Source organism: Lucilia sericata, unplaced genomic scaffold (assembly GCF_015586225.1).
Source record: "Lucilia sericata isolate MDLA Ls3-8-SP2 unplaced genomic scaffold, ASM1558622v1 Contig000058F_arrow, whole genome shotgun sequence".
Taxonomy (NCBI): Eukaryota; Metazoa; Arthropoda; class Insecta; order Diptera; family Calliphoridae; genus Lucilia; species Lucilia sericata.
In genome coordinates, this window is record NW_023994094.1 from 469,400 (window position 1) to 497,346 (window position 27,947).

At 32.7% G+C, this 27,947-nt stretch overlaps 1 protein-coding gene across 1 annotated transcript; it reads left to right on the forward strand.

Moving 5' to 3' along the window:
• Positions 1-2,358: 2,358 nt before the first annotated feature.
• Positions 2,359-27,899, forward strand: LOC119616147 (putative transcription factor SOX-15). Its single transcript, XM_037972412.1, has 3 exons — positions 2,359-3,186; positions 25,127-25,917; positions 26,021-27,899. Exons 1-3 carry the CDS (start codon positions 3,101-3,103, stop codon positions 27,691-27,693), a joined length of 2,550 nt encoding a protein of 849 aa, XP_037828340.1. The 5' UTR covers positions 2,359-3,100; the 3' UTR covers positions 27,694-27,899.
• The last annotated feature ends 48 nt before the right edge of the window (positions 27,900-27,947 follow it).

Sequence of the window (27,947 nt, forward strand, 5' to 3'; positions counted from 1 at the left end):
CAGCTGTCTTCGCTTTCGCTTAAAAAGCGAAAGAAAGGCCCCATCTTGGTGTGATTTAAATCCCGGGGAAAAGAGAGGCTCTTGTCTGCCGGGACTAGAATGATTTAATATGGGGTCGCGCCAGAGAACCACATAATCTGGTATCACGGGAACCGGTAGCCCGCAGGGTAGAGTTTCGGACTTTGTCTTGTCCCGGTTATTGGAGAGATCCTTTGCACGTTGTGGCTGTGGATTAAACCCAAATTCGCGGGAAGAGAATGTCGGTTAAAAGACTGATGCACATGTCGATTAAAAGACTGATGCACAGTCTATAATTCAGAATGAGTTCGGTGCTGTTGACGAAGTCAACAGATACCCCACAGAGGAGTGACTATGGAACTATGCGTTGGAAATGAGTTGGTTTTAAATGTATATGATACATGATGAATGCAGGCTATGCGGGTCTTCCCCGGCCCGTGTACCTCGAGTGAGTTGTTCTCTATGAGTATTTTGAATAAATGGGAAGTGAGACCATAGAATTTTCCTTGTCCGGGTATGTTCAGGGTTTACTGTGCTCAAAGATTTACCACAGTGTGTTCTCTGTGAGTATTGATGGATTCGTGTTTAGGTCTACCGAGTATGTCTCTAGGTGCTGTTGCCGGGGGTAGCAAAAGTCAGAGATTTGATAGCTCGAATACTTGAGCAAAGTGCTTGTACATAGACCGGCAGAACCATGTACAAAAATTGCATGTAAGATTCAAAAAGGGGCTGTAGTAAGTCGTCTGGTCAGCTCACCTAGTGGTTGAAAAGTACCATAGTCAAATAAGGCTGGATGAAAGATACCTTATACAAGTTATATCATAGAATTTTCCTTGTCCATACCTGGATTTCACTGTGTTCATAGAGTGTGTTCTCTGTGAATAAGAACAAAGTCCTCAGTTTCTTCAATGGATTCGTATTTAAGTCTAACGAGTACGTCTCTAGGTGCTGTTGCCGGGGTTAGCAATGGTTAGAAATTAGATAGCTCAAGCACTTCAGCAAAGTGTTTGTACATGGACCAGCAGAACCATATACAAAATTGCCAACGGCATGTAAGATTCACAAAGACGACGTAAGACGATTTAGAACCAAATGAACGTAATTCTCTTTAAAATGGTAAAATCTCCTTTATAAACTGGGTTCAGCTAATATTACTAACATACATATGTCGCTAGAAAGCTTTTACTATTGAACTCTAAACTAATTTTGATCACATTTCATGAAAATGGAGGGTTATTTTGTTAATCACGTCGCAGATTTTGAGATTTAAGTCTGTAGCTGATTCGATTGGCTCTGCAAAGGCTTTTAAGCCAGAGATTTTAAATCACTTTATCGATGAGATCAATTCATAACGCAAAGTTATGCGATCATTAAATTGCCATTATTTCGGTGACCGTGCATCATATGACATCGTTATTTTGAAACGAAATGTCCGAGATATCCTTATCTTCAATAATTGGTCAAAATTTTGTTGCTTATCTCTCGGGAAACTCGATTCTATTTACCGTAACCTTATTCTCTAATCAATTTTGATCGTCTTACCACAGTTGCAATATTTCAACTTGAACTACCCGGTCGAACACTGTTAATAGTTGACATATCAGGCACTATAGACTAGACTATAGTCTACTTTACCATGTTCGGGTCTATAGTCTACTCTATAGACTATAGGCTATAAGACGGACTAGACTATAGAGTCGATTTTGGAGTAGACTATAGACTTTATACTAGAATATAGAGTAGACTAGACTAGAATGGACTACAAACTGATCTACTGACTATTATTGACGCTTTGATTCATTGAGATTTCTCTACATGATATATAGACATTATATCCCTGGACTTATAAGTTGTCTAAGTTGTACTTTCTGGCAAATAATTAGGGATTATTTTCCCTTTAATTTCCCCACTGCGTTCTGACGTTAGAGTTTCTGGCGAGAAAAATTTCGCGGGAATTTCCGCTTAGGATTTATTAATTAAAGTAAAAATCATAACAAAAATCGTTACTAAAATCTGTTTCCTTATGATATCAGCCAATCAGTTTAAAGATTTATATAGAACTCTGAGAATTGCAAAGAACTTTTGCATAGTTCAAGAGGAGAAGTTAGCCTCTCGAGAAAGTATTCTAAAAAATAAATTTTATTAAAATTATAACAATATTTTCAGAATAACTATAATAATTAAATTGTGTTTAAAGATCAACAATTATAAAAACAAATAAAAATCGCCTTCAAAAGTGTCTACAAATTGTGCTGAAATAAGAAAAAAATATTTATTTAAAGAAATGAAATTGAGAAAAGAAAATCTTAAATAATTATTTACAAGCAGGGAAATCTCAAGATATAAAACTCGATCATTTATGTTGGTTTAAAAAAAAAAATAAGAAAATTACAAAAAAAAAAGAAAAACTAAATACAAGATTTTCTTTTCAACTAGTGTTTTGAAATTAAAAAAATAACAAAAAATATGAATTGTGAGAAAAAAATAAGAAATATAAATAAAGAGCTCTAGATACTCCCCACATTTGTGATTGTGATACATTTTCATTTACTACAGTGTGCGTGTTGGTTAATGCAACACAGCGTGTGTGTGTGTGTGGAACGGTGGAAAACACTTGTTGACTTTTCGTAGTTTGTTGTTGGAAGGGAAATCTAACGGAAAAAAATGCAACATTGAACAAAATGCTTTTGGCCCTAATACTCCTACAACGACAACAGCAACTACTACCACCACCATCTTCATTATCATCATCTCTAACTATTGCAACAACAATTTTATCAACATCATTATTAACATTACAGCCAACTTATAAAAAAAAACAACATCAAAAACGAATCAAAGAAAACAAACTCAAATACCAAGAAAACGTAGCAAAAGTTGAAGAGGGTAACGCTGACAAAGAAAATTGTTATTTCAAACAAAGTTTTCCACATTTTGTCTTAAAGTTTTCATTATTTTTTATTATTAACGCTGCTATTGCTGTCACCGCCACTACCATCGCCAACCACCACCACCACTACCAAGCCGTCCGTCACTACTACATATACCGTTGCAAAGACAACGTTAATAACGACGACGTAAAATGGAACCCTCATATGATCACGAACATCCACATCATCATCAGCAGCAGCAACAACAGCAACAACAACATCTACTAACAAATTACAAGTAATACAATATTTACATTTTTCCCATGATAGTGTATTTATTTATACTATTTTTTTACTTAATTTAATTTTATTATTACTTATGTATAGTCAAACATTTATACACTCCAGTGCCTTTAATTAAAAGCATTTTAATATTCTCCACCAGGCATATCGGAAAATACTGCGGTACCACCAAAATATTTCCGATATATTTTTCTAACTTTTGATAAGTAGTCTATATAGTCGTCAATAGACCATTCTATAGTCTAGTCTATGGTTTAGTATATAGTTTAGTCTATGGTTTAGTCTATAGTTGAGTATATAGTCTAGTCTATATTCGAGTCTATAGATTACTCTATAGTTTAGTCTAGGCTATTGATTATTCTAGTCTATAGTCTAGTCTATAGTCTAGTCTATAGTCTAGTCTATAGTCTAGTCTATAGTCTAGTCTATAGTCTAGTCTATAGTCTAGTCTAGTCTATTGTCTAGTCTATAGACTAGTCTATAGTCTAGTCTATTGTCTAGTCTATAGTCTAGTCTATAGTCTAGTCTATAGTCTAGTCTATAGTCTAGTCTATAGTCTAGTCTATAGTCTAGTCTATAATCCAGTCTATAGTCTAGTCTATAGTCTAGTCTAGTCTATAATCCAGTCGATAGTCTAGTCTATAGTCTAGTCTATAGTCTAGTCTATAGTCTAGTCTATAGTCTAGTCTATAGTCTAGTCTATAGTCTAGTCTATAGTCTAGTCTATAGTCTAGTCTATAGTCTAGTCTATAGTCTAGTCTATAGTCTAGTCTATAGTCTAGTCTATAGTCTAGTCTATAGTCTAGTCTATAGTCTAGTCTATAGTCTAGTCTATAGTCTAGTCTATAGTCTAGTCTATAGTCTAGTCTATAGTCTAGTCTATAGTCTAGTCTATAGTCTAGTCTATAGTCTAGTCTATAGTCTAGTCTATAGTCTAGTCTTAGTTAGTCACTGTCTTCTATGTTCCTTGATGGGAAAATATCTTTTTGAAAACTCCGTCATATAGTTTTAGCTGGATCATACCTTACCGACGGGAAATTTAAGAGAAAGTATTTTTTATAAAGTTTTTTTTGGATTAAAGTGTTTTAAAGTATGATCTGTGAAAACTTTGATTTAAGAATTAAATCCGACTGCTTATAATAAAATTCACTCGACTGTATTTAGCTTATTTTTAAATCTATCGTACTGTGCTGTTTTTTTTTACCTTAAAGTGCGGCTTGCTGTTTTATTTATATTATTTTTGTATTTTTTTTAAGTAAAGTTTTTATAGTCATAATGTTGTTACTGTATTTTAGTGCTTGTTGTTGTAGTTTTTGTACCTTTTTAATTATATCCAAGTAAAGCGTAGATACATATCTTTTAGATAATAAACATAATAAATATTGTGCTATAAATGTATATGTATGTGCATTTGATATTACACACAAACAGACAAATTTAGAAATAGATTCTATGTTTGTAGTATATAGGCATCGAAATATGCATTCTATCTATATGCAATTACAGGTTTGTTTTTAGAATGGATTTAATACATTTTAACACACAAACATACATACATAAAAGTATGCAGAATAGATTATTTAAATTTTATTAAGCAATAAATTCTAGTTATTTATATTTGTATATTTTAAAGGAATGTTGTTACTCGTTCATTCTCTGTTAATGTTTTTATTTAGAAGTCAAATTTGTTGCCCTATTTATGATAATTTAAAAAACGGTGTTGTAATGAATAAGATCTAAGCTGCGATTTAAAATTTGCTTTGATTTTTTTTAAAGAAATACTTTCTTAAAATGTTATTTGTAATAAAACTTTATTTACATTTTTGCTTCTAAATTTTTATTTCTTTTAAGGGTAATTTTGCTAACTTTATTTGGTGAAAGTATTTAAAAAATTTTTCAACCACAAAAAATTAGTATGATTTATTATTTGCGAGTTTCTACCGCTCTCATAGATCATTCTTTATTAATACACACTCATGTTTACTTATGGAAATGTGGTATATGTTCAGTGTTTCCGATATTTTTTCATCATTTCCTTCGTTCGACTATACATAGACTATAGACTAGACTATAAACTAGACTATAAACTAGACTATAGAGTAGACTATAGAGTAGACTATAGAATAGATTATAGACTAGACTATTGACTAGACTATAGACTAGACTTTAGACTAGACTTTAGACTAGACTATAGACTAGACTGTGGACTAGACTATAGACTAGACTATGGACTAGACTATAGACTAGACTATGGACTAGACTATAGACTAGACTATAGACTAGACTATAGACTAGACTATAGACTAGACTATAGACTAGACAATAGACTAGACTATAGACTAGACAATAGACCAGACTAAACTATAGACTAGACTATAGACTAGACTATAGACTAGACTATATACTAGACTATAGACTAGACTAGACTTTAGACTAGACTTTAGACTAGACTATAGACTAGACTATAGACTAGACTAGACTATAGACTAGACTATAGACTAGACCATAGACTAGACTTTAGACTAGACCATAGATTAGACTATAGACTAGACCATAGATTAGACTATAGACTAGACTATAGACTAGACTATAGACTAGACTATAGACTAGACTATAAACTAGACTATAGACTAGACTATAGACTAGACTATAGACTAGACTATAGACTAGACTATAGACTAGACTATAGACTAGACTAGACTATAGACTAGACTATAGACTAGACTATAGACTAGACTATAGACTAGACTATAGACTAGACTATAGACTAGACTATAGACTAGACTATAGACTAGACTATAGACTAGACTATAGACTAGACTATAGACTAGACTATAGACTAGACTATAGACTAGACTATAGACTAGACTATAGACTAGACTATAGACTAGACTATAGACTAGACTATAACTAGACTATAGACTAGACTATAGACTAGACTATAGACTAGACTATAGACTACACTATAGACTACACTATAGACTACACTATAGACTAGACTATAGACTAGACTATAGACTAGACTATAGACTAGACTATAGACTAGACTATAGACTAGACTATAGACTAGACTATAGACTAGACTATAGACTAGACTATAGACTAGACTATAGACTAGACTATAGACTAGACTATAGACTAGACTATAGACTAGACTATAGACTAGACTATAGACTAGACTATAGACTAGACTATAGACTAGACTACTAGACTATAGACTAGACTATAGACTAGACTATAGACTAGACTATAGACTAGACTATAGACTAGACTATAGACTAGACTATAGACTAGACTATAGACTAGACTATAGACTAGACTATAGACTAGACTATAGACTAGACTATAGACTAGACTATAGACTAGACTATAGACTAGACTATAGACTAGACTATAGACTAGACTATAGACTAGACTATAGACTAGACTATAGACTAGACTATAGACTAGACTATAGACTAGACTATAGACTAGACTATAGACTAGACTATAGACTAGACTATAGACTAGACTATAGACTAGACTATAGACTAGACTATAGACTAGACTATAGACTAGACTATAGACTAGACTATAGACTAGACTATAGACTAGACTATAGACTAGACTATAGACTAGACTATAGACTAGACTATAGACTAGACTATAGACTAGACTATAGACTAGACTATAGACTAGACTATAGACTAGACTATAGACTAGACTATAGACTAGACTATAGACTAGACTATAGACTAGACTATAGACTAGACTATAGACTAGACTATAGACTAGACTATAGACTAGCTATAGACTAGACTATAGACTAGACTATAGACTAGACTATAGACTAGACTATAGACTAGACTATAGACTAGATATAGACTAGACTATAGACTAGCTTATAGACTAGACTATAGACTAGACTATAGACTAGACTATAGACTAGACTATAGACTAGATATAGACTAGACTATAGACTAGATTATAGACTAGACTATAGACTAGACTATAGACTAGATATAGACTAGACTATAGACTAGACTATAGACTAGACTATAAACTGGACTATAGACTAGACTATAGACTATACTATAGACTAGACTATAGACTAGACTATAGACTAGACTATAGAATAGACTATAGACTATAGAATAGACTATAGACTAGAATAGACTATAGACTAGACTATAGACTAGACTATAGACTAGACTATAGACTAGACTATAGACTAGACTATAGACTAGACTATAGACTAGACTATAGACTAGACTATAGAATAGACTATAGACTAGAATAGACTATAGACTAGACTATAGACTAGACTATAGACTAGACTATAGACTAGACTATAGACTAGACTATACTATAGACGAGACTATAGACTAGACTATACTATAGACGAGACTATAGACTAGACTATAGACTAGACTATAGACTAGACTATACTATAGACGAGACTATAGACTAGACTATAGACTAGACTATAGACTAGACTATAGACTAGACTATAGACTAGACTATAGACTAGACTATAGACTAGACTATAGACTAGACTAGACTATAGACTAGACTATAGACTAGACTATAGACTAGACTATAGACTAGACTATAGGCTAGACTATAGGCTAGACTATAGACTAGACTATAGACTAGACTATAGACTAGACTATAGGCTAGACTATAGACTAGACTATAGGCTAGACTATAGAAGATTTTCTGGAGCCTCAACGAGAGCGTTGAGTTTAGATCTGCTGAGGCCAAAGATGTGGAAGTGTTGAAAACCAAATTTATGGCCAACGGTAACGCAACAGAGCCATGATTATGTGTTTTTAATGGGCTAAAGGCGGACAATATAAACTTGGATAATATTTTGTTTCAGAATAATGGCAAATTCTGTCACATAGCTTATCAAACATTCGACCATTTGCGCAGTGATTCCATGTTCAGGCTGTTCAAGTAAAATGTCGCAGAAGATTACAGACCTTTCTCTTTCCAATTTAATAAAATTTTGAACAGAAAATAAAGATTCAACGTAGACTTTTGGCATGCGACTTTTGAGAGGGCAGTTATGAGCACATGAATTATGTTTATTTTTTCTTCGCGTGTAACAAATACATAGTACTCTACGGGCTATAGGGTATATAAAAAATACACCTTCTTATAAATATATAAACATAGCAATAGATACCTTCGTAAAACATACTTAAAGATACATCTATACATATTTATAAAGCGTATGTATGTCATGGTTCGTGTAGTAAATGATAAATACATTAATTTACTATTTTTATTTCATGATCTGAACTACTACTTGCCTGTGACTGACTGTTTTTCTTGTCGTATACGACCATAGACGTTGTCGTCGTCGTTATTATTTTCTTGGGTACGATCTTGTCTGTTTCTTTACATTTTCATTATTATTATGTTTTTTTCTTACGTTTTTTGGTTGTAGTTTTTATAATATTATTATTTACATCTTAACTAAGTATGTGGTGCTGTGAGAATTGGGTCTACTGCGTTGCCATTAGAAAAAAAGAAGACAAAATACAAAAAAAAAAAAAAATTGAAGAGAAAATTTATTCGTAACCCCAGTCAAAACAACAACAACATCGTCGTCTATGTATTTATTCAAAAGTACCAGAAAGTAGTATTTTATATACAACAACAGCAACATTACACTGGGGAACAATGTACAAGTACACCTACCTATAGCTCTGCTGATGTTGGGCATTTTGAAATGTTTTGTTAAGTTCAGTTATTTATAGAAAGATTTTTTAAACCGAACACCGAACAGTCCCAAAGTTTAATCCCAATTCTGCTGCATAAATTTGTTTAGATACTTACGCAGCAATGTAAGTTCTCACACGTACTGCATTTAACAAAATTAAGTTTAGAACAATGCACTAAACAGCATTTTTTTCAAAATTGATACAAAATTGTTTCTCTATTGCAACACTATACAATTACTTGCAGCTTTATGTATGTGTACTTTATTTTAAAATATCTTTTAAGATTTTTATATGAAAAACATAAAAAACGTGTCAATTAGGAAAACGGCCAAACTCCCAGTACGAAGCAATATTTATATAAGAAAACGCTCCACTTGAAACCACTTGTACATCCCACCAAAAATCGATTTTTATGTAACAAACTTTAAATCGGCTGTAGATCCCTTAAAAACAATCCAATTGAGAAAATAATGATAATCTGTGATCACTCATTTTTATATAAGAAACTTAAAATCGGCAGTAGTTCCTATAGAAACGCTCCAATTGAGAAAATACTGAAAATCTGTGATCACTCATATTTCCCACCAAAAATCGATTTTTATATAAAAAAAATTAAAATCGGCTGTAGATCCCTTAAAAACGCTCCAATTGAGAAAATAGTGATAATCTGTGATCACTCATATTTCCCACCAAAAATCGATTTCTATATAAGAAACTTAAAATCGGCTGTAGTTCCTTTAAAAACGCTCCAATTGAGAAAATAGTAATAATCTAATAATCTTTTATATAAGAAACTTAAAATCGGCTGTAAATCCTTTAAAACGCGCCAATTGAGAAAATAGTGAAAATCTGAGATCACTCATATTTCCTACCAAAAATCGATTTTTATATAAGAAACTTAAAATCGGCTGTAGATCCCTTAAAAACGCTCCAATTGAGGAAATAGTGAAAATCAAATCAAATTTCCCACAAAAATTGATTTTTATATAAGAAACTTAAAATCGGCTGTAGATCCTTTAAAAACGCTCCAATTGAGGAAATAGTGAAAATCTGTGTTCACTCATATTTCCCACCAAAAATCGATTTTATATAAGAAACTTAAAATTGGCCTTAGTTCCTTAAATAACGCTCCAATTGAGAAAATAGTGAAAATCTGTGATCACTCATATTTCCCACCAAAAATCGATTTTCATATAAGAAACTTAAAATCGGCTGTAGATCCTTTAAAAACGCTCCAATTGACAAAATAGTGAAAATCTGAGATCACTCATATTTCCTACCAAAAATCGATTTTTATATAAGAAACTTAAAATCGGCTGTAGATCCCTTAAAAACGCTCCAATTGAGAAAATAGTGAAAATCTGTGATCACTCATATTTCCCACCAAAAATCGATTTTTATATAAGAAACTTAAAATCGGCTGTAGTTCCTTAAATAACGCTCCAATTGAGAAAATAGAGAAAATCTGTGATCACTCATATTTCCCACCAAAAATCGATTTTTATATCAGGAACTTAAAATCGGCTGTAAATCGTTTAAAAACGCTCCAATTGAGAAAATAATGAAAATCTGTGATCACTCACATTTCCGACCAAAAATCGATTTTTATATAAGAAACTTAAAATCGGTTGTAGATCCCTTAAAAACGCTCCAATTGAGGAAATAGTGAAAATCTGTGTTCACTCATATTTCCCACCAAAAATCGATTTTTATATAAGAAACTTAAAATCGGCTGTAAATCCCTTAAAAACGCTCCAATTGAGAAAATAGTGAAAATCTGTGATCACTCATATTTCCCCCAAAAAACCGATTTTTATATAAGAAACTTAAAATCGGCTGTAGATCCCTTAAAAACGCTCCAATTGAGGAAATAGTGAAAATTTGTGATCACTCAAATTTCCCACAAAAATTTATTTTTATATAAGAAACTTAAAATCGGCTGTACCTAAATCCTTTAAAATCGCTCAGTTGAATCGATTTTTATATAAGAAACTTAAAATCGGCTGTAAATCCTTTAAAAACGCTCCACTTGACAAAATAGTGATAATCTGTGATCATTCATATTTCCCACCAAAAATCGATTTTTATGTAAGAAACTTAAAATCAGCTGTATTTCCTTAAATAACGCTCCAATTGAGAAAGTAGTGATAATCTGTGATCACTCATATTTCCCATCAAAAATCGATTTTTATATAAGAAACTAAAAATCGGCTGCAGTTCCTTTAAAAACGCTCCAATTGAGAAAATAGTGAAAATCTGTGATCACTTATATTTCCCACCAAAAATCGATTTTTATATAAGAAACTTAAAATCGGCTGCAGTTCCTTAAATAACGCTCCAATTGAGAAAATAGTGAAAATCTGTGATCACTTATATTTCCCATCAAAAATCGATTTTTATATAAGAAACTTAAAATCGGCTGTAGTTCCTTTAAAAACGCTCCAATTGAGAAAATAGTGAAAATCTGTGATCACTTATATTTCCCACCAAAAATCGATTTTTATATAAGAAACTTAAAATCGGCTGTAGTTCCTTTAAGAACGCTCCAATTGAGAAAATAGTGAAAATCTGTGATCACTTATATTTCCCACCAAAAATCGATTTTTATATAAGAAACTTAAAATCGGCTGTAGTTCCTTTAAAAACGCTCCAATTGAGAAAATAGTGAAAATCTGTGATCACTTATATTTCCCACCAAAAATCGATTTTTATATAAGAAACTTAAAATCGGCTGTAGTTCCTTTAAGAACGCTCCAATTGAGAAAATAGTGAAAATCTGTGATCACTTATATTTCCCACCAAAAATCGATTTTTATATAAGAAACTTAAAATCGGCTGTAGTTCCTTTAAAAACGTTCCAATTGAGAAAATAATGATACTCTGTGATCGCTCATATTTCCCACCAAAAATCGATTTTTATATAAAAGCTTAAAATCGGTTGTAAATCCTTTAAAAACGCTCGAATTGAGAAAATAATGAAAATCTGTGATCACTCATATTTCCCACCAAAAATCGATTTTTATATAAGAAACTTAAAATCGGCTGTAGATCCTTTAAAAATGCTAAAATTGAAAAAATAGTAACAATCTGTGATCACTCATATTTCCCCCAAAATATCAATTTTTATATAAGAAACTTAAAATCGGCTATAGTTCCTTTAAAAACGCTCCAATTGAGAAAATAGTGAAAATCTGTGATCACTCATATTTCCCATCAAAAACCGATTTTTATATAAGAAACTTAAAATCGGCTGTAGTTGCTTAAATAACGCTCCAATTGAGAAAATAGTGAAAATCTGTGATCACTCATATTTCCCACCAAAAATCGATTTTTATATAAGAAACTTAAAATCGGCTGTAGTTCCTTTAAAAACGCTCCAATTGACAAAATAGTGATAATCTGTGATCACTCATATTTCCCACCAAAAATCGATTTTATATAAGAAACTTAAAATCGGCTAAAGTTCCTTTAAAAACGCTCCAATTGGGAAAATAGTGAAAATCTATGATCACTCATATTTCCCACCAAAAATCGATTTTTATATAAGAAACTTAAAATCGGCTGTAGTTCCTTTAAAAACTCTCCAATTGAGAAATAGTGATAATCTGTGATCACTCATATTTCCCACCAAAAATCGATTTTATATAAGAAACTTAAAATCGGCTAAAGTTCCTTTAAAAACGCTCCAATTGAGAAAATAGTGAAAATCTGTGATCACTCATATTTCCCATCAAAAACCGATTTTTATATAAGAAACTTAAAATCGGCTGTAGTTCCTTTAAAAACTCTCCAATTGAGAAAATAGTGAAAACCTGTGATCACTCATATTTCCCACCAAAAATCGATTTTTATATAAGAAACTTAAAATCGGCTGTAAATCCTTTAAAAACACTCCAATTGAGAGAATAGTGATCGCTTTTTATGAAAGAAACTTTAAATAGGCTGAAGATCCCTTAAAAATGCTCCAATTGAGAAAATAGTCTTCTTTAATGTCAAAATTTCTGAAATACATTATTGCAAAATGTTGCAAACCCATTACGCACACTTTAGTTGCTTCATTGGAGTGGAACAAGTATGTGTATCTTTCTTTAAATCTTTTGCATATGTTGAGTTGCAGTTTAAATAATGGATGCTGCTTATTGGTTGTTAAAAGTCTGGCGCCAAAGGTGTCTCTCATTTTATATGAAAAGTAGTCTTAAGTAGATTCTGTCCAATATTATAAAGCTTGCACGTGCAACATTATGGTCATCTAAATACTATTTAGGTCTTAAGTATACAACAAATAAAATTCTGTTTCCACAAAAAAAAGTAGTGTGCCACCACCAACACTAACATCAAGAGCATTACCCTGCAGTTCTGGGAGACTGTAACGAATCGGAGGTTTTTGTCAATTGTCTTTTAAAGATCTTCAAGTTTACATAAAGATTGGTTTTGGTGGGTAAAAAAAAGGACAGACTCCTTAAATGACATGGATTACTAAAGTGATTACTAAAGTGATCTTCCCTTTAGTTTACTAGGGGACACAAAAGTAGCTAATGGCTTCTATCTACATACATCTGAAGTGACCCATAATAGTAAATAATTTGTAAAAATATCCTGTCTAAAAGGGATACATTGATTCTTAGTAAAACTAGTGGGTAACATCAGCATCATTGCTCTTTGTAAGTCATGAATATGTGTGTGTGTATGGCTGTGTGCGAGTAGTGCTAATGGCTATTGCTGACTGATGCATCTTAAGCCTCTACATGGTCTTGTGTTTTTACTTTTTTTGTTCATTTCCACTTTTTGTACCTCAGATACCAGAATGACTGGTTTTTCCAATAGTCGTTACCGTATGTAAACAATCTGAACTCATGGCGCAAACAAAAATCAATTTAAAAATCACACTCACTCACTTACCAAACAACCAGTCAGTCGGCCCCAAAACAGCCAATGAAGTGCAACTAGAACCATATTATGCTTTGATTATGGACACACCCCCAACACACAACAAATATCAAAATGGTTTCCGTTATAACTCGATACAAATACTTTTGTTCATATGGATGATGTCTGTGAGGAAATTGTTGTAACTGGTATGTAACTGAAGCTGTGTGTGTGTGTGACTGTGTGTTTAGGAATGGATGCTGCTGCTGTTACATTGTGTAAAGATGAGTAACAAATTATAAGACAAATTGGTGTTAATATTGTGTCTCGCAGTTGGTTGTCAACACAATATGAAACGACTTGTTTTTTGTTGTGTTTATCTTTTACATTATTTAGGAATTTTTTTACACTTTGCTATTGTTTTCTAACTTTTGTGAATGAAAACAAAAAAAAAAAATCATCAGTTTGTTAATGTGACGTTAATTTGAGAAATTTTGACATTAAACTATTTAATGTTTACAATAAGTTTAAATAGTGTTGTAAAGTGGAATTAAATAAATATTTGTCTATATTAATTAAATTGTAATTCTTAATAATGGAGCTAATATAACAAATAATCCAACTATTTTTATTATTTAAAGAATAATTCATATGTAGATGACACAGACCAAAAGATGTTTAACCCAGAGACCAGTAGCCGAACCTGTTCTCATCACTTTAGGTTTTCCTGATATCTTAAGGTACGATCACACCATCAGATATTTGACAAAAATGGTGTGACCCCTAAGAACTTTTATTATCATGTAAGGGGTTAAAATGCTAAAATTTACTCATTATTTAAACATGGTGATGTCATTGGAGGCAAGTACTTACCACAAACGATTACAAGTAATTAGAAAAAGTAGTCATTGTAAATCGCATGAAAAACGTATACAGCTTCTATATCTTTACTGACAAGATGACTTATGAATTAGAAAGTATTTATATAACATTATTTGTAAGACATTATTAGACTACCTACTTCTATGTAATCCACACGTTATGTTGTAAGCATTGAAAAGTATTTTGTTAGGTAAGTGATAAATGTAAAATTTCTCAATCAGTTTAAGAATTCTTTCATTGAACTTTTACACTACCATATTCCTATAGATCTGATAACTCAAGAATGATCTGTTAAGGCTGGATTGCCGATCTAACTACATACACTACCACTTACCTATTGATCAGATAGAGCAAGAATGATTAAGGTCAAGGTTGGATCATCTGTCTGACATTATCCTAGTTTGGGTCTCTCCGCATAATGAGGGAATTAACAGGCAAAAACGGGATCTGCTTTAGATATCTCCAACGTTGTTTTAGTAGCAAGTTCCTTGGGATTTGTTGAAATTAGTATCTTCAGATTCTTTTTTCATACGGCTGGAAATATATGGAATAATATAGTATATGTATGTATATAGAAGAGCTAAGTTATTATAGCCTTTTTTTAAAGGCAACTTTTAACCCGAAACAGGCGGGATATATCAAGGTTTCTGGCAGTAATAACTGGACACAGGGTGCTAGGCAGACATGCAAAACGGCTTGGACAACGAATTTTGTTGCAGTTGCAATGACAGGTAGAAAGTGGAAACGGTCTACCACCTTTTTTGCGAATGTCTTGCTATAGCGGTCAAGAGTAATATATTGAGAATATAAAAAAGAGGACTTTTTGATACTTTTTCGTTCTATAAATAGTAATTTTCTAAGCCCAGTACATAAAAGGACTTGATATGCAATAATTCACTCATAAACTCTAGAATCACGTTTTACCTTTTATGTCAACGTAATCCCTTTCCCAAAACTTATGAGAGCCGGCCGATATCTATACTTAAACATTGCCTCCATATAAAGCCTTTTTCAAAAAATAACTTTTTATTAACAAATTGTTAAAATATTTTAAAGTTAAGGGAGAAACATAAAAATAATCCACTTTTGTACATACTCATAGTGTAGGGTATCATAACATCGGCCATGATCGACTATTAATTCTTACTTGTTATACCCTACACCACTTTAGTGGGGAGGGTATATTGGGTTTGTGCTGATGTTTGTAACGCTCAATAATATTGGTCCTATACCCACCTTAAAGTATACCAATCGTCTTAGAAACATTTTCTGAATCGATTTAGCTATGTCCTTCCGTCTGTCTGTCTGTCTGTCCTTGTAAACCTTGCAATAAAACTACAGACCGCAATTTTGAAGATAATTCAATGAAATTTGGTCTATTGAAAATGGTTAAGATCAGTCCATTATTTCACCTAGCCCACATACAACTGAACCCCTGAATAGGGTTTGTAAACCTTGTAATCAAACTACAGCTCGCAATTTTGAAGATAATTCAATGAAATTTAGCACATGAACTTCTATGGTACCGGAGACGAAGCCTATTGAAAATGGTTAACATCGGTCCATTATTTCACCTAGCCCCCATACAACTGAACCCGACGAATGGGGCTTTTAAGTTTATAAATACAAAAAGCTGCAAAACCAAGTTCTATAGTAGCCTTGATGACCCTCATGAATTTTATAATTATAGGGTCTCATTTGATCATAGCCCCTTTCAAAATTTGACTTAAATGTCCACTATTTTATTCAACAATAAATGGCTTAAGTACAATTCAATTTAAATGCTTTATTATGAAAACTAAATCACATTTTATTTTTGTAACAGGTGTACGGTATTATATGGTCGGCCTCGCCCGACTATAATTTCTTACTTGTTCGTTTTTTAAATGGTTCTGAAAACATTAAATTAGTGCTATATACGAGCAATATGGTTAGATTTACAATATTGTGGGTAATTCGCCCGTACGATGCGGGTAGTCTGTCCACTTATAGATTATTATTCTAAATTTCTTTGATTGGCCCATTTCACCAAACAATCCTCATAGATATAGATAACAAATTTAAAACAATTTCTCCTTTCGTTAATGATTTATAGTACCATCAACTTATATTTCTTAGAATTGTCTTAGAATTTTAAAGAATTTCAGAAAATTGTTTGCAAAAAGAATGACAACAACAATAATTTCCGATATTTAATAATTAAACCCTTTTATCTAAATAATTTTAATGTCTTTTTCAAAATACATAAAAAAGATCAATTTCCAAATAAAATCGACATACAGGCAAATCCGAATCTCACTTTAACGAAAATCCGATATAACGCACCGCCAAATTTTTAACATTAACTACCTTATATAACGAAAGTTTAAAAAATTTCATACTCGATATAACAAAAAAAAAAATATCTCAGAAAAATAGGTAAACTAGGAAATTTTTGACATAGACATTATTATATGTATAGCAAGCAGTATATAATTTAAGAACACAAAATTAAATTAATTACAATATTTAAAAAATTTATTTCATGAGGTCATTATAATCTAAAAAGTCTGAATCTATAAGATGTAAATTTAATGATAAGTTTTGCCTGAAACAAGTTTTAAACCGGATAATACAATTTTACAGCAAAAACTGAATGATTTCGGGATGGACGAAGATATCCCAACCCAGCACAATTATTCAAGAGTGATGAAATTATTAGCATGAGACTCAGTTATCGATTCTTAAGTTTAGTTTTACTTTAAAATTAGTTTATTTTTAGTTTCAATTTAGAACAAACAAATAAAATTAAATTGAGGAAGTAGCAGGGAATTACAGTAGGTCGAAAACGGAAATCCATTAGCGATTTTTTCGTTCCGCCCAGATGTACAAAATGGAAAAATATATGCTTTCTTATTAGTTGTTTAAAATAAAATTTGAAATTATAATTTCAAAGATTGAATTAAATGGTTTTTTGTTCATTAAATAAAGAAGTTTAATGAAACAAATAATTCCGATATAACGAATTTTTCGATTTTACGAATGGGCCTGACAATATATCATTCGTTATACCGGGAGTTGCCTGTATTTAACTTACTGGATCCCCTTTTTTGTCCCAAAACACGAGACTATTCTATTTTGAATTATAAGCATTTAGAACAAATATATGAAATTACTGCATATTAAATAAAGAAAACTGGAATCTAAATTAAAATAAAATAATGAGAAATAAATACCAGCCGCTGCTAACAACCGATATATGAGCATAAATAACACCCGTAACACAAAAACACATATTAATGTTTTTAAATTGTATCAATATTTATAAATACCAATCGACATTTTTATCATATTTTAAACGAATCGTTCCAATTATTGAAATTTATTTATTCTGGCTTAAAAATAATGACAAAAAGTTACAAACGTTGCAAAAATGAAAATAAAAACAAACAACAACAACAACGAGAAAAACTCAACTGAAAACTCGAAAACAAATGCCATTATTGGAGATGATATAAATCTTTTGCCACTGTATGTTGCAAATGCATAAGTATATACATACATATGTGTGTTTGTAAGTAGGTTTGTTTTTTTCTTAAATGTTGCAATATACTCGTATGTGGTGGCATGATGTGTTTGAATATTATGGTGCAATGCAATGCATTGCGCTGCAAGAATTAATCTTAGGGCTTAAACAAACGAACAAACTAACATACACTTCCGTAAGTCTAGTTGTTTTCTCAATACTTTAAAATCACAACTCGAACTTGGATTTCTACTTATAAATACGTACTCTAGCAGTACTTGCATAAAAAAATACAAGTTTATACGTTTGTACTTAGCGTTCGTACGTACTAACGAATCGGAAAGTAAAAAGGGACGTGTTAAAGCCACTTCTCATGAAATATGCTAAAGCCTTGACACTTTTCTACCGGTTCTCTACCAAACTGTAGCAAAAAAAGAAAAAAAAACTGCTACGAAAAAATGGAAAAGAGCTCCTTCATAAGCAAAACCATTTTGCTTTGTCATCCAAGTGGTCTTCTACGTTACAGAGTAGTTTAGAGATGATGATGAAGCTGCTGCTGCTTTGTTTGTTGTCGTTTTTTCTTCCTCTTATTTCTGCCATAAAGTGTGGCATCTTGATGTCTCCTACCAATAATGTTAAATGTTTATGTTTTTTTTTCCTACGAAGATACAAGTATATGTTGGAATATTAAATGTATGTATGTTTGTAATTGTTTGTGCAACAAGCTAAAGTAGTAGAGCAAAGTTATAAAAAAGTCGCCTTTAGTAAGTACGAGGGGCATCTCGAAAGTGCTTTATATCTCTAAGTTTTATAAATCGGAAAATTTTAAATTAAAAAGAGATCTTTTGATCTTTGAGCTGGAAAAACGAATTTTGTCTGAATTTTCAAAAAAGATTCTTACAATGTATTTTATTTAAAAATCTTTATAATTTTCCCTCGTATATAAATATAGATAAGTGTGTTGATCACATACTACGTACATACTAAGTAAATAGTTAATACTTCGTTATATATGCACAAGTCCAAGTATGATTTCTTGTGGGTTTTTTTGTTGGTGTTTCTTCTCTCAGTTTGTATAAAAGGTGGGCCAACCAACAACACATGGTCGGTATACAATGAATGCATGCCGCATGGAAATATGGTCGTCAGTTTTTTTTTTGCAAAATGAAAATGAAGTTAAAAAAACAAATAATACAGAATATAACTCTGAAACAGGCCGACAACATGGCTAGTTAAGGCAAATGTTTAGGCCGCTTGCTGTATATTTAAACAAACAGAGATTTAACGGAATTTTTTCGTTAGATAGATAGATAGATAGATAGATAGATAGATAGATAGATAGATAGATAGATAGATAGATAGATAGATAGATAGATAGATAGATAGATAGATAGATAGATAGATAGATAGATAGATAGATAGATAGATAGATAGATAGATAGATAGATAGATAGATAGATAGATAGATAGATAGATAGATAGATAGATAGATAGATAGATAGATAGATAGATAGATAGATAGATAGATAGATAGATAGATAGATAGATAGATAGATAGATAGATAGATAGATAGATAGATAGATAGATAGATAGATAGATAGATAGATATATAGATAGATAGATAGATAGATAGATAGATAGATAGATAGATAGATAGATAGATAGATAGATAGATAGATAGATAGATAGATAGATAGATAGATAGATAGATAGATAGATAGATAGATAGATAGATAGATAGATAGATAGATAGATAGATAGATAGATAGATAATAGATAAAATTGAAAATGACACAAGCCAGTAAAAGTTTCACCCAGTTAAAACCAAAATATTCTTTGGATTGAGGTGTATCTAAATTTCTTCAGTTGTAAAATATGAAAACATGTTCAGAGCAGCTTAATCCTTCAGAAAAGCTTTCGAATTTTTCAAAATTTGTTCAAAATTTGCTGTCCTGTGTAATCGGCTATCGAACTCTCCCCTGTCTAACTCGAACTTCCTAATCTATCAATACAAAATTTCTAAATTAAACTCAAAATATTTGCATTCCTTACAACTACTGCCAAATAACCAACGAAAACAAACTAAAAACCAAACAACTTAAGACCATGACGTTATATTGATATTCTGTTTTGCTGGACCAGATTTAGAATATGCAACATTTCTTAAAAATGTTGACATTTTACAGCTTGAAAGAAAAAATTTACCGACTTTGTGCTTAGCTTAACGTTTAAACCTTAAGCCTCCTAACTGGCTTTTACTAGTCAAATGTTTTTGGGAGCTGCTTAAACGACCACTACTACTGTTCGGTTAAACTTTCAATGGTCTCTCATTGCTTATACAAATCCACAAGTAAACATGGGCTTAGTTATAGCTGTTGTTGTTGTTCTTGTGCATATAGTATTCCAAAGTTTGTATGTTTTTAGTATGTAGTAAATATTTATGTGCGATTTTTGCCGTATGTCACATTATGCAGTAGCGCGGTGCCCTATTTTAAATCAGCCAACATACAAACATACATAAACAAACAAACAGACAGACAGCCATAGAGACAGTGAGTGTGGCTGAGTGCTGATGCCCTAACTGTGGGTACGTTTTCTTTTTACTTCACGTAGTATCAGAGTAAGTAAAAACTGTTGAGTGGCTGGTTGTGTTACGGTTACTGCTGGTACTGTCGTTTTTTTTTTTTGCGACTTTTTCGCTTTTTCTCTTGTCTTTTTTTATTATTATGCCAAGAAACTGGCAGGCAAAAGGGTTTACCACATAAATAAATACATTCTTAATCATATATAATCGTATACAGTGTTTTGGTAAATTGAACGTCTATAGAGTTTTTTCAAAATTTAATTTTCTCTGTATTAATAAGGGTTTTCTGTGTGTCTTTACCCTACGAATTCGATCAATAATTAGCTGAAACCCTCTAGATTATCGAATTTACAAAACCGTTAAATAGGTTGCTATTTCAAAATGTTTTATATGACAAATGTCAACTTCTGGTTATTGTTAATCCGATAGAATAATTGTATTTTGAAAACAAGAAATATTATATATATTAGGATAAACAGACATATAGAAAACGAGAGTAAATTTGTTTTAGTGTTGACATAGCTTATACGAAACCATTTTTCAGTCACTGTACTTAAGCCAAAAATCGCTTATAAACACACGTACAAATGTTTGCAATAAAATGTCACAAAGCTCCCAATAAATTATCAAATTCTGGCTCACATCCTTCTGTTTTCATTTTATATATTTCTAAATAAATTACCAACAGTTACCAGTTAACTGGAACGTACAAATATGACCACAATAAATATTAATGTGTTCACCCATAGATACGTTTCCCCACCACCATACAAAGTCTGTAACTAGTAAGTTCAGGAAGAACAACAAAAAATTCACTCTCTATTGAATGGTTACCAGCTACAACTACTTTGCTTTATAAGTGATAATCTTTAGATAATTAACTTTTCCAAAGAGTGTCTGACTAAGCTGACTGTGTCTGAGTAAGTGAGAGAAGATTTTCAAATAAATGTGTCGAGTATGCATACCGAAATAAATACCAAATACTATTTATTCATCATCATTTATTCTATATAAACTAACTCAACTGACCCATCACCATACATACGAACGTCATCAACATTTCGCATATTATTTTAGTTATTTTGGAAAATTCCAAGAAAGCGTTTTACTGCGAAAAGTGTCGAAGAGTTGTTGTGTCCTTTGTGCATAACTAAAATGTAGGAAGAAAATACAACATTTGTGTATCACTCGCTTTAAATAAGAAAGAGTTTTTTTTGTACCTTCAGATGTAGGTGATCGCTGCTGATCAACAAAAGCTTAAACTTGCCGCTTTTTGCTTTGGACAGTGTTACCGGACATATTTGTGAAAATTAAATACCCTCCGTTTCTAGATAGATAGCTAGATAGATAGATAGCTAGATAGATAGATAGATAGATAGATAGATAGATAGATAGATAGATAGATAGATAGCTAGATAGATAGATAGATAGATAGATAGATAGATAGATAGATAGATAGATAGATAGATAGATAGATAGATAGATAGATAGATAGATAGATAGATAGATAGATAGATAGATAGATAGATAGATAGATAGATAGATAGATAGATAGATAGATAGATAGATAGATAGATAGATAGATAGATAGATAGATAGATAGATAGATAGATAGATAGATAGATAGATAGATAGATAGATAGATAGATAGATAGATAGATAGATAGATAGATAGATAGATAGATAGATAGATAGATAGATAGATAGATAGATAGATAGATAGATAGATAGATAGATAGATAGATAGATAGATAGATAGATAGATAGATAGATAGATAGATAGATAGATAGATAGATAGATAGATAGATAGATAGATAGATAGATAGATAGATAGATAGATAGATAGATAGATAGATAGATAGATAGATAGATAGATAGATAGATAGATAGATAGATAGATAGATAGATAGATAGATAGATAGATAGATAGATAGATAGATATAGATAGATAGATAGATAGATAGATAGATAGATAGATAGATCTATAGTCTAGTCTATAGCTTAGTATATAGTCTAGTCTATAGTCTAGTCTACAGCCTATTCTATAGTCTAGTCTATAGTCCAGTCTATAGTCTACTCTATAGCCTAGTCTGTAGTCAAGTCTATAGCCTAGTCTGTAGTCAAGTCTATGGTCTAGTCTATAGTCCAGTCTATAGTCTAGTCTAGTCTATAGTCTAGTCTATAGTCTAGTCTATAGTCTAGTCAATAGTCTAGTCAAGTCTATAGTCTAGCCTATTCTGTAGTCAAGGCCGTAGCCTAGTCTGTAGTCAAGTCTATAGTCTAGTCTATAGTCCAGTCTATAGTCTAGTCTATAGTCTAGTCTATAGTCTAGTCTATAGTCTAGTCTATAGTCTGGTCTATAGTCTAGTCTATAGTCTAGTCTATAGTCTGGTCTATAGTCTAGTCTATAGTCTAGTCTTTAGTCTAGTCTATAGTCTAGTCTATAATCTAGTCTATAGTCTAGTCTATAGTCTAGTCTATAGTCTAGTCTATAGTCTAGTCTATAGTCTAGTCTATAGTCTAGTCTATAGTCTAGTCTATAGTCTAGTCTATAGTCTAGTCTATAGTCTAGTCTATAGTCTAGTCTATAGTCTAGTCTATAGTCTAGTCTATAGTCTAGTCTATAGTCTAGTCTATAGTCTAGTCTATAGTCTAGTCTATAGTCTAGTCTATAGTCTAGTCTATAGTCTAGTCTATAGTCTAGTCTATAGTCTAGTCTATAGTCTAGTCTATAGTCTAGTCTATAGTCTAGTCTATAGTCTAGTCTATAGTCTAGTCTATAGTCTAGTCTATAGTCTAGTCTATAGTCTAGTCTATAGTCTAGTCTATAGTCTAGTCTATAGTCTAGTCTATAGTCTAGTCTATAGTCTAGTCTATAGTCTAGTCTATAGTCTAGTCTATAGTCTAGTGTACAGTCTAGTCTATTTTATAGTCTTGTATATATTCTAGTCTATAGTCTTGTCTATATTCTAGTCTATAGTCTAGTCTATAGTCTAATCTATAGTTTAGTCTTAAGTCTTATTACTGTATAGTTAGTTATTTGAAAGTTTTAATTGTCTTTGTATAAAGGAGAATATTATATTCTTTTGCGAAACCGTTTCGTACAAGAACGATCCGTTAATTAAGAATTCTTTGGCAAGTTCATTTGCCCGAATGCTTCACCTTCTTGAAATCCGTATCAATTCGACGGAGTGTTCTCTAAGTTGGTAATTGAGAATACGTTCCGATCTCATAACATTCGAGATATTGATCGTCAATGCCACATTATTTAGATCTTAAATGTTTCTTGCGATTACATCCATAGGGTTTGAGATTCTTTTTACTAAACAACCACCGATGTGGCATCACTCAACTAACTCTAATAAACGTAATACCCACTCTCTGTTACGGTTTACTTATGTTTATATTCGGTAGATCGATCGATTCATCGTTCGTTTACTTGTTATATCTTCAAACGTGTGTTTGTGTGTAGTCGTCATCGGCAAATATTGCGGTGCGGTAAATTCTTTGATGATGACAATAGCTGCACGCGCCCAATTTACATTTACGAGTTCAGTGTCTACCGAAAACCAATGTTAAGCGAATTTTTGCTTTTTAACCAACCAATATATCGTCTGCTGCTGCCGCCGAAACACACACACACACAAAAATTGTCTCTTGCAAATAGTCGTCTCATAAATGCCTGCTTACCAAGCAGCCTGCATGGTTGGAGTACAAATATCTGCTGTACAAATATATAAATGCTAAACGTATATGCAATATAGGACTCCTGTAACCAAGTCGCATAAAGCAGGCGATCTTTAGCACATTTAAAACGAGCTTATTTGAACGAATAAACAAACGAACCAGTGAGACGATTTAAGGAACTAAATAGTAGTAGCAAAAGCCGAAGTATAAGAAATATGTATGTTTAAGGTTTTACTCAATGACTCCTCTGGCTGTTTGGTTGGTTGTTTAGTTGGTAGTAATGGTGTGGTGGCGGTGCTAGAAGCATTGCACAGTTAAACCAAGACACTTGAATTTGGTTTAAGTTTCTTGTTTTAATATTAAACTTATTTTTTTTTTTTATTTTGGTTTCAGAATTTTTCTCGTTCAATTTCAATATTTAAGGATAAACTGTCAATATGTCTACTTTAAATACATATATTTAGTGAACCTATAAATCGTTAACTGTCGTCAGTTGCCACGGTTTTAAGAATTTTTTTCTTAACTCTTCCTCTTGGAGTTTTTTTCTTAAATTTTTTTTGTTGCTGCTGTTCAGGGACATTTAACAGAAACAGAAACTAAATGAAAAAGAAAATATTTAAATTTAAAACATGTCGCTTATTTTTAAGTAGCTGTTGTGATATGTATTATTTCTAATTTAAATTTTTTTTTTTCTACAGCTCCAAAAAATATAACTCACCCATCAGTCGTACTCCGGAGTATAATAGTTCGGCAGATTTACATGATCACACAAATCTGCTGGCCGACGGCCGTTTGATACACGAAACAAATAGTGAAATTTCTTATCAATATCGCCATGGTAGCGAACATTCTTCTTCAAGTTTACACTCTCCTGCCATTCATCACTCGACCTCAACATCCACACCCACCCATAACAATAGTTATGATAATGATCACCTGACAGATGTTGCAGCCGCCACCTCATTATCTCTCAATTCCCAATGCCACAATTCGGTGATAATATCAAACTCTTATATGGGCTCAACACCACCGCCAACACAGTCATCTGCGGCCCAGCATTTACTCGGTACAAATATGTCACCATTACTCACAAATAGTACCTCGTCGACTATGTTGAATAAGTATTTATCGCATCCCAATATGATGTCCGTTGCCATGTCTTCGGATACTGAAGAATACGGTGGCTCAGTTGGAGGTGGCGGAGGAAATGTTGGAGGCGTGGTGGGTGGTGCGAGTTTAATGGATGGTTCTATGTGGGCCTATGACTATAAAGGTGAAATCTGTGCGGCGAATCGAAATTTCCTGGATCGCCATAAATTAGTCAATGAAGTCAAGTTTCGTGCTGTCGGCAGCAATCAGTCCAAATGTGCCAAAGAAGCTAGAATACGTAGACCCATGAATGCATTTATGGTTTGGGCAAAAATTGAACGCAAAAAGTTGGCCGATGAAAATCCCGATCTACATAATGCTGATCTAAGTAAAATGTTGGGTAAGTTTGAAAAACTAATATAAATTTTGTTTTTATTTCTAAGATCTTTTCAAGAAAAGATTTAGACTCGTTATTATCCTCCTATTCGAACAAATTCTTTCAGGCAAAAAATGGCGTTCATTAACACCACAAGATCGTAGGCCTTACGTCGAGGAAGCTGAACGTTTGCGTGTTATACACATGACCGAACATCCCAACTATAAATATCGGCCGCGACGAAGAAAACAATCGAAATTACGCACCTTACAAACGAATGGTGTAGGAAAGGAACAAAATGGCGTGGCGGGAACTCAATCGCCAAACAAACAATCAAATACAAAAACATCAACAACCCCACCCTCTAACTCACTGTCATCGGGTACATTCGATACGAATTCAAATCATCAAAGAAACTCAACACCCCACATGCATACAACCTCCAGCTCTACTTTATATGAACAAACCTTAAGGCCCAACTATTCACCCAGTTCATTAGATTGCTATAGTAATCCAGATATGGCGGATAATAATGATTTCCTAAATTGTCCCACACCTCATAGCAGTGAGGCGGCAGCGAGAAGTGAACTTCAACACAATTTTGGTGTGGCATCAGAAGAGACAACGAATGGAACCTCATATAAGAAAAGTTGTCCCAGATCTGCTAATAATACACAAGCGGTTAAAGGTCCAACACGGACACGTTCATTATTAAATACTGGCGCTGCTCATAAGCTATCACAAAAGGACTTGGATAAGTGTAAAGAGAATGACTCGCTCAGATCCGCATATCCCTTAGCTGCAACTTCGCTGTCAGTGGTAGCTGGCCGAGGTATGTATGTTACCTGTAGCAGTCGTGGCCTATTAGATCATGGTCACTCGGTAAAAGGCACCTTTTATCCACCAGTATCGAGTTTAGATGAAGATAAAATGCACTCTAGCACACATACCAATGTCATGAGTTCTGCCAGTGGACATGCTTCAGCTTTAGGATCAGTCCCTTACTCAACGCATCAAACGACATCACATCACCATAGTGATTTGAATTTCTCCTTGGAAAATGCACGCATGTCTCAAGGCTCTTGTGCGGGAGATTATCTAGTAACACCTAATGCCTATAATTCGAATGCGGCATATGAGGATTACCTACGTTATACTACCACAGCCGCAGCGCATACTTCACCATTCGCTGACAGTGATTACGCTGCTATGTCTAGTGAAAATAACTCTAGTGGCATGAACAATGAAGAAGACGCTTTAAAGAATGCCAAGCAAAATAAATATCCTGATTCCAATCACAATTACGATGGCTATGATGCATTCAATCCCATGGTAGTGTCAACTTCTTCAGCTGGAGGCAGTTACTATAGTCAGCTACCCTATTCCCTGGCCAGCCAGTCATTTCCATTGCAACTCACTCTACCTTTACAGCAATCATCTCTACCGGCCGGAGTCTATGGTCAAGTGGCTCAAAATCAAAGTTATCTTCATTACAACCATTATAGTCCTCAGATTGCCACACAAATGTCTCATCTAAATGAAGGTGGCAATTCAGCCTCCCAAATGAGTCTCATGACACAGGCCTCAGCCACGCCTTTGACCGCCTCTTTAGCTCAGTCATCACCCTATCCAGCTCATTCACATCCCCACCATCATCACAGCCACCATCCACAGATATTTGGTAGTATACCAAATTCCTCGGGAGTTTTGGGTGTAGGAGAGATATTACTCGATCCTCGACGTGATGATGAAATAAGCAACATTTTGGCGGGTGTAAGAAAAACTTGTTACAGTAATTAAGTTTGTGTATCGTTCGATATTTGTATAGCTGATAATTCATATATGAATTTGTTCGTTGCTACTTTTTCATTAAAGAAATATGTAATTTCCTTTTATAAATCTTAATAATTATGTAAATACAAATGTAGTATATAGTTAAACATGCAAAAATTCTCATTAAAAAAAGAGCTAAAATCTAAATAATTTTAGTTGAATAAAAAATGTGTTTAAGCTGTATTAAAAACTAATTCAAAATGGCCGCGGCTTTAACGCAT

Coding starts and splice junctions, on each gene's coding strand:
- LOC119616147 (XM_037972412.1), top strand. CDS start 3,101: ATGGAACCCTCATATGATCACGAACATCCACATCATCATCAGCAGCAG. Junction 3,187..25,126: donor CATCTACTAACAAATTACAA/GTAATACAATAT, acceptor TTTTTTCTACAG/CTCCAAAAAATATAACTCAC. Junction 25,918..26,020: donor TGATCTAAGTAAAATGTTGG/GTAAGTTTGAAA, acceptor AAATTCTTTCAG/GCAAAAAATGGCGTTCATTA.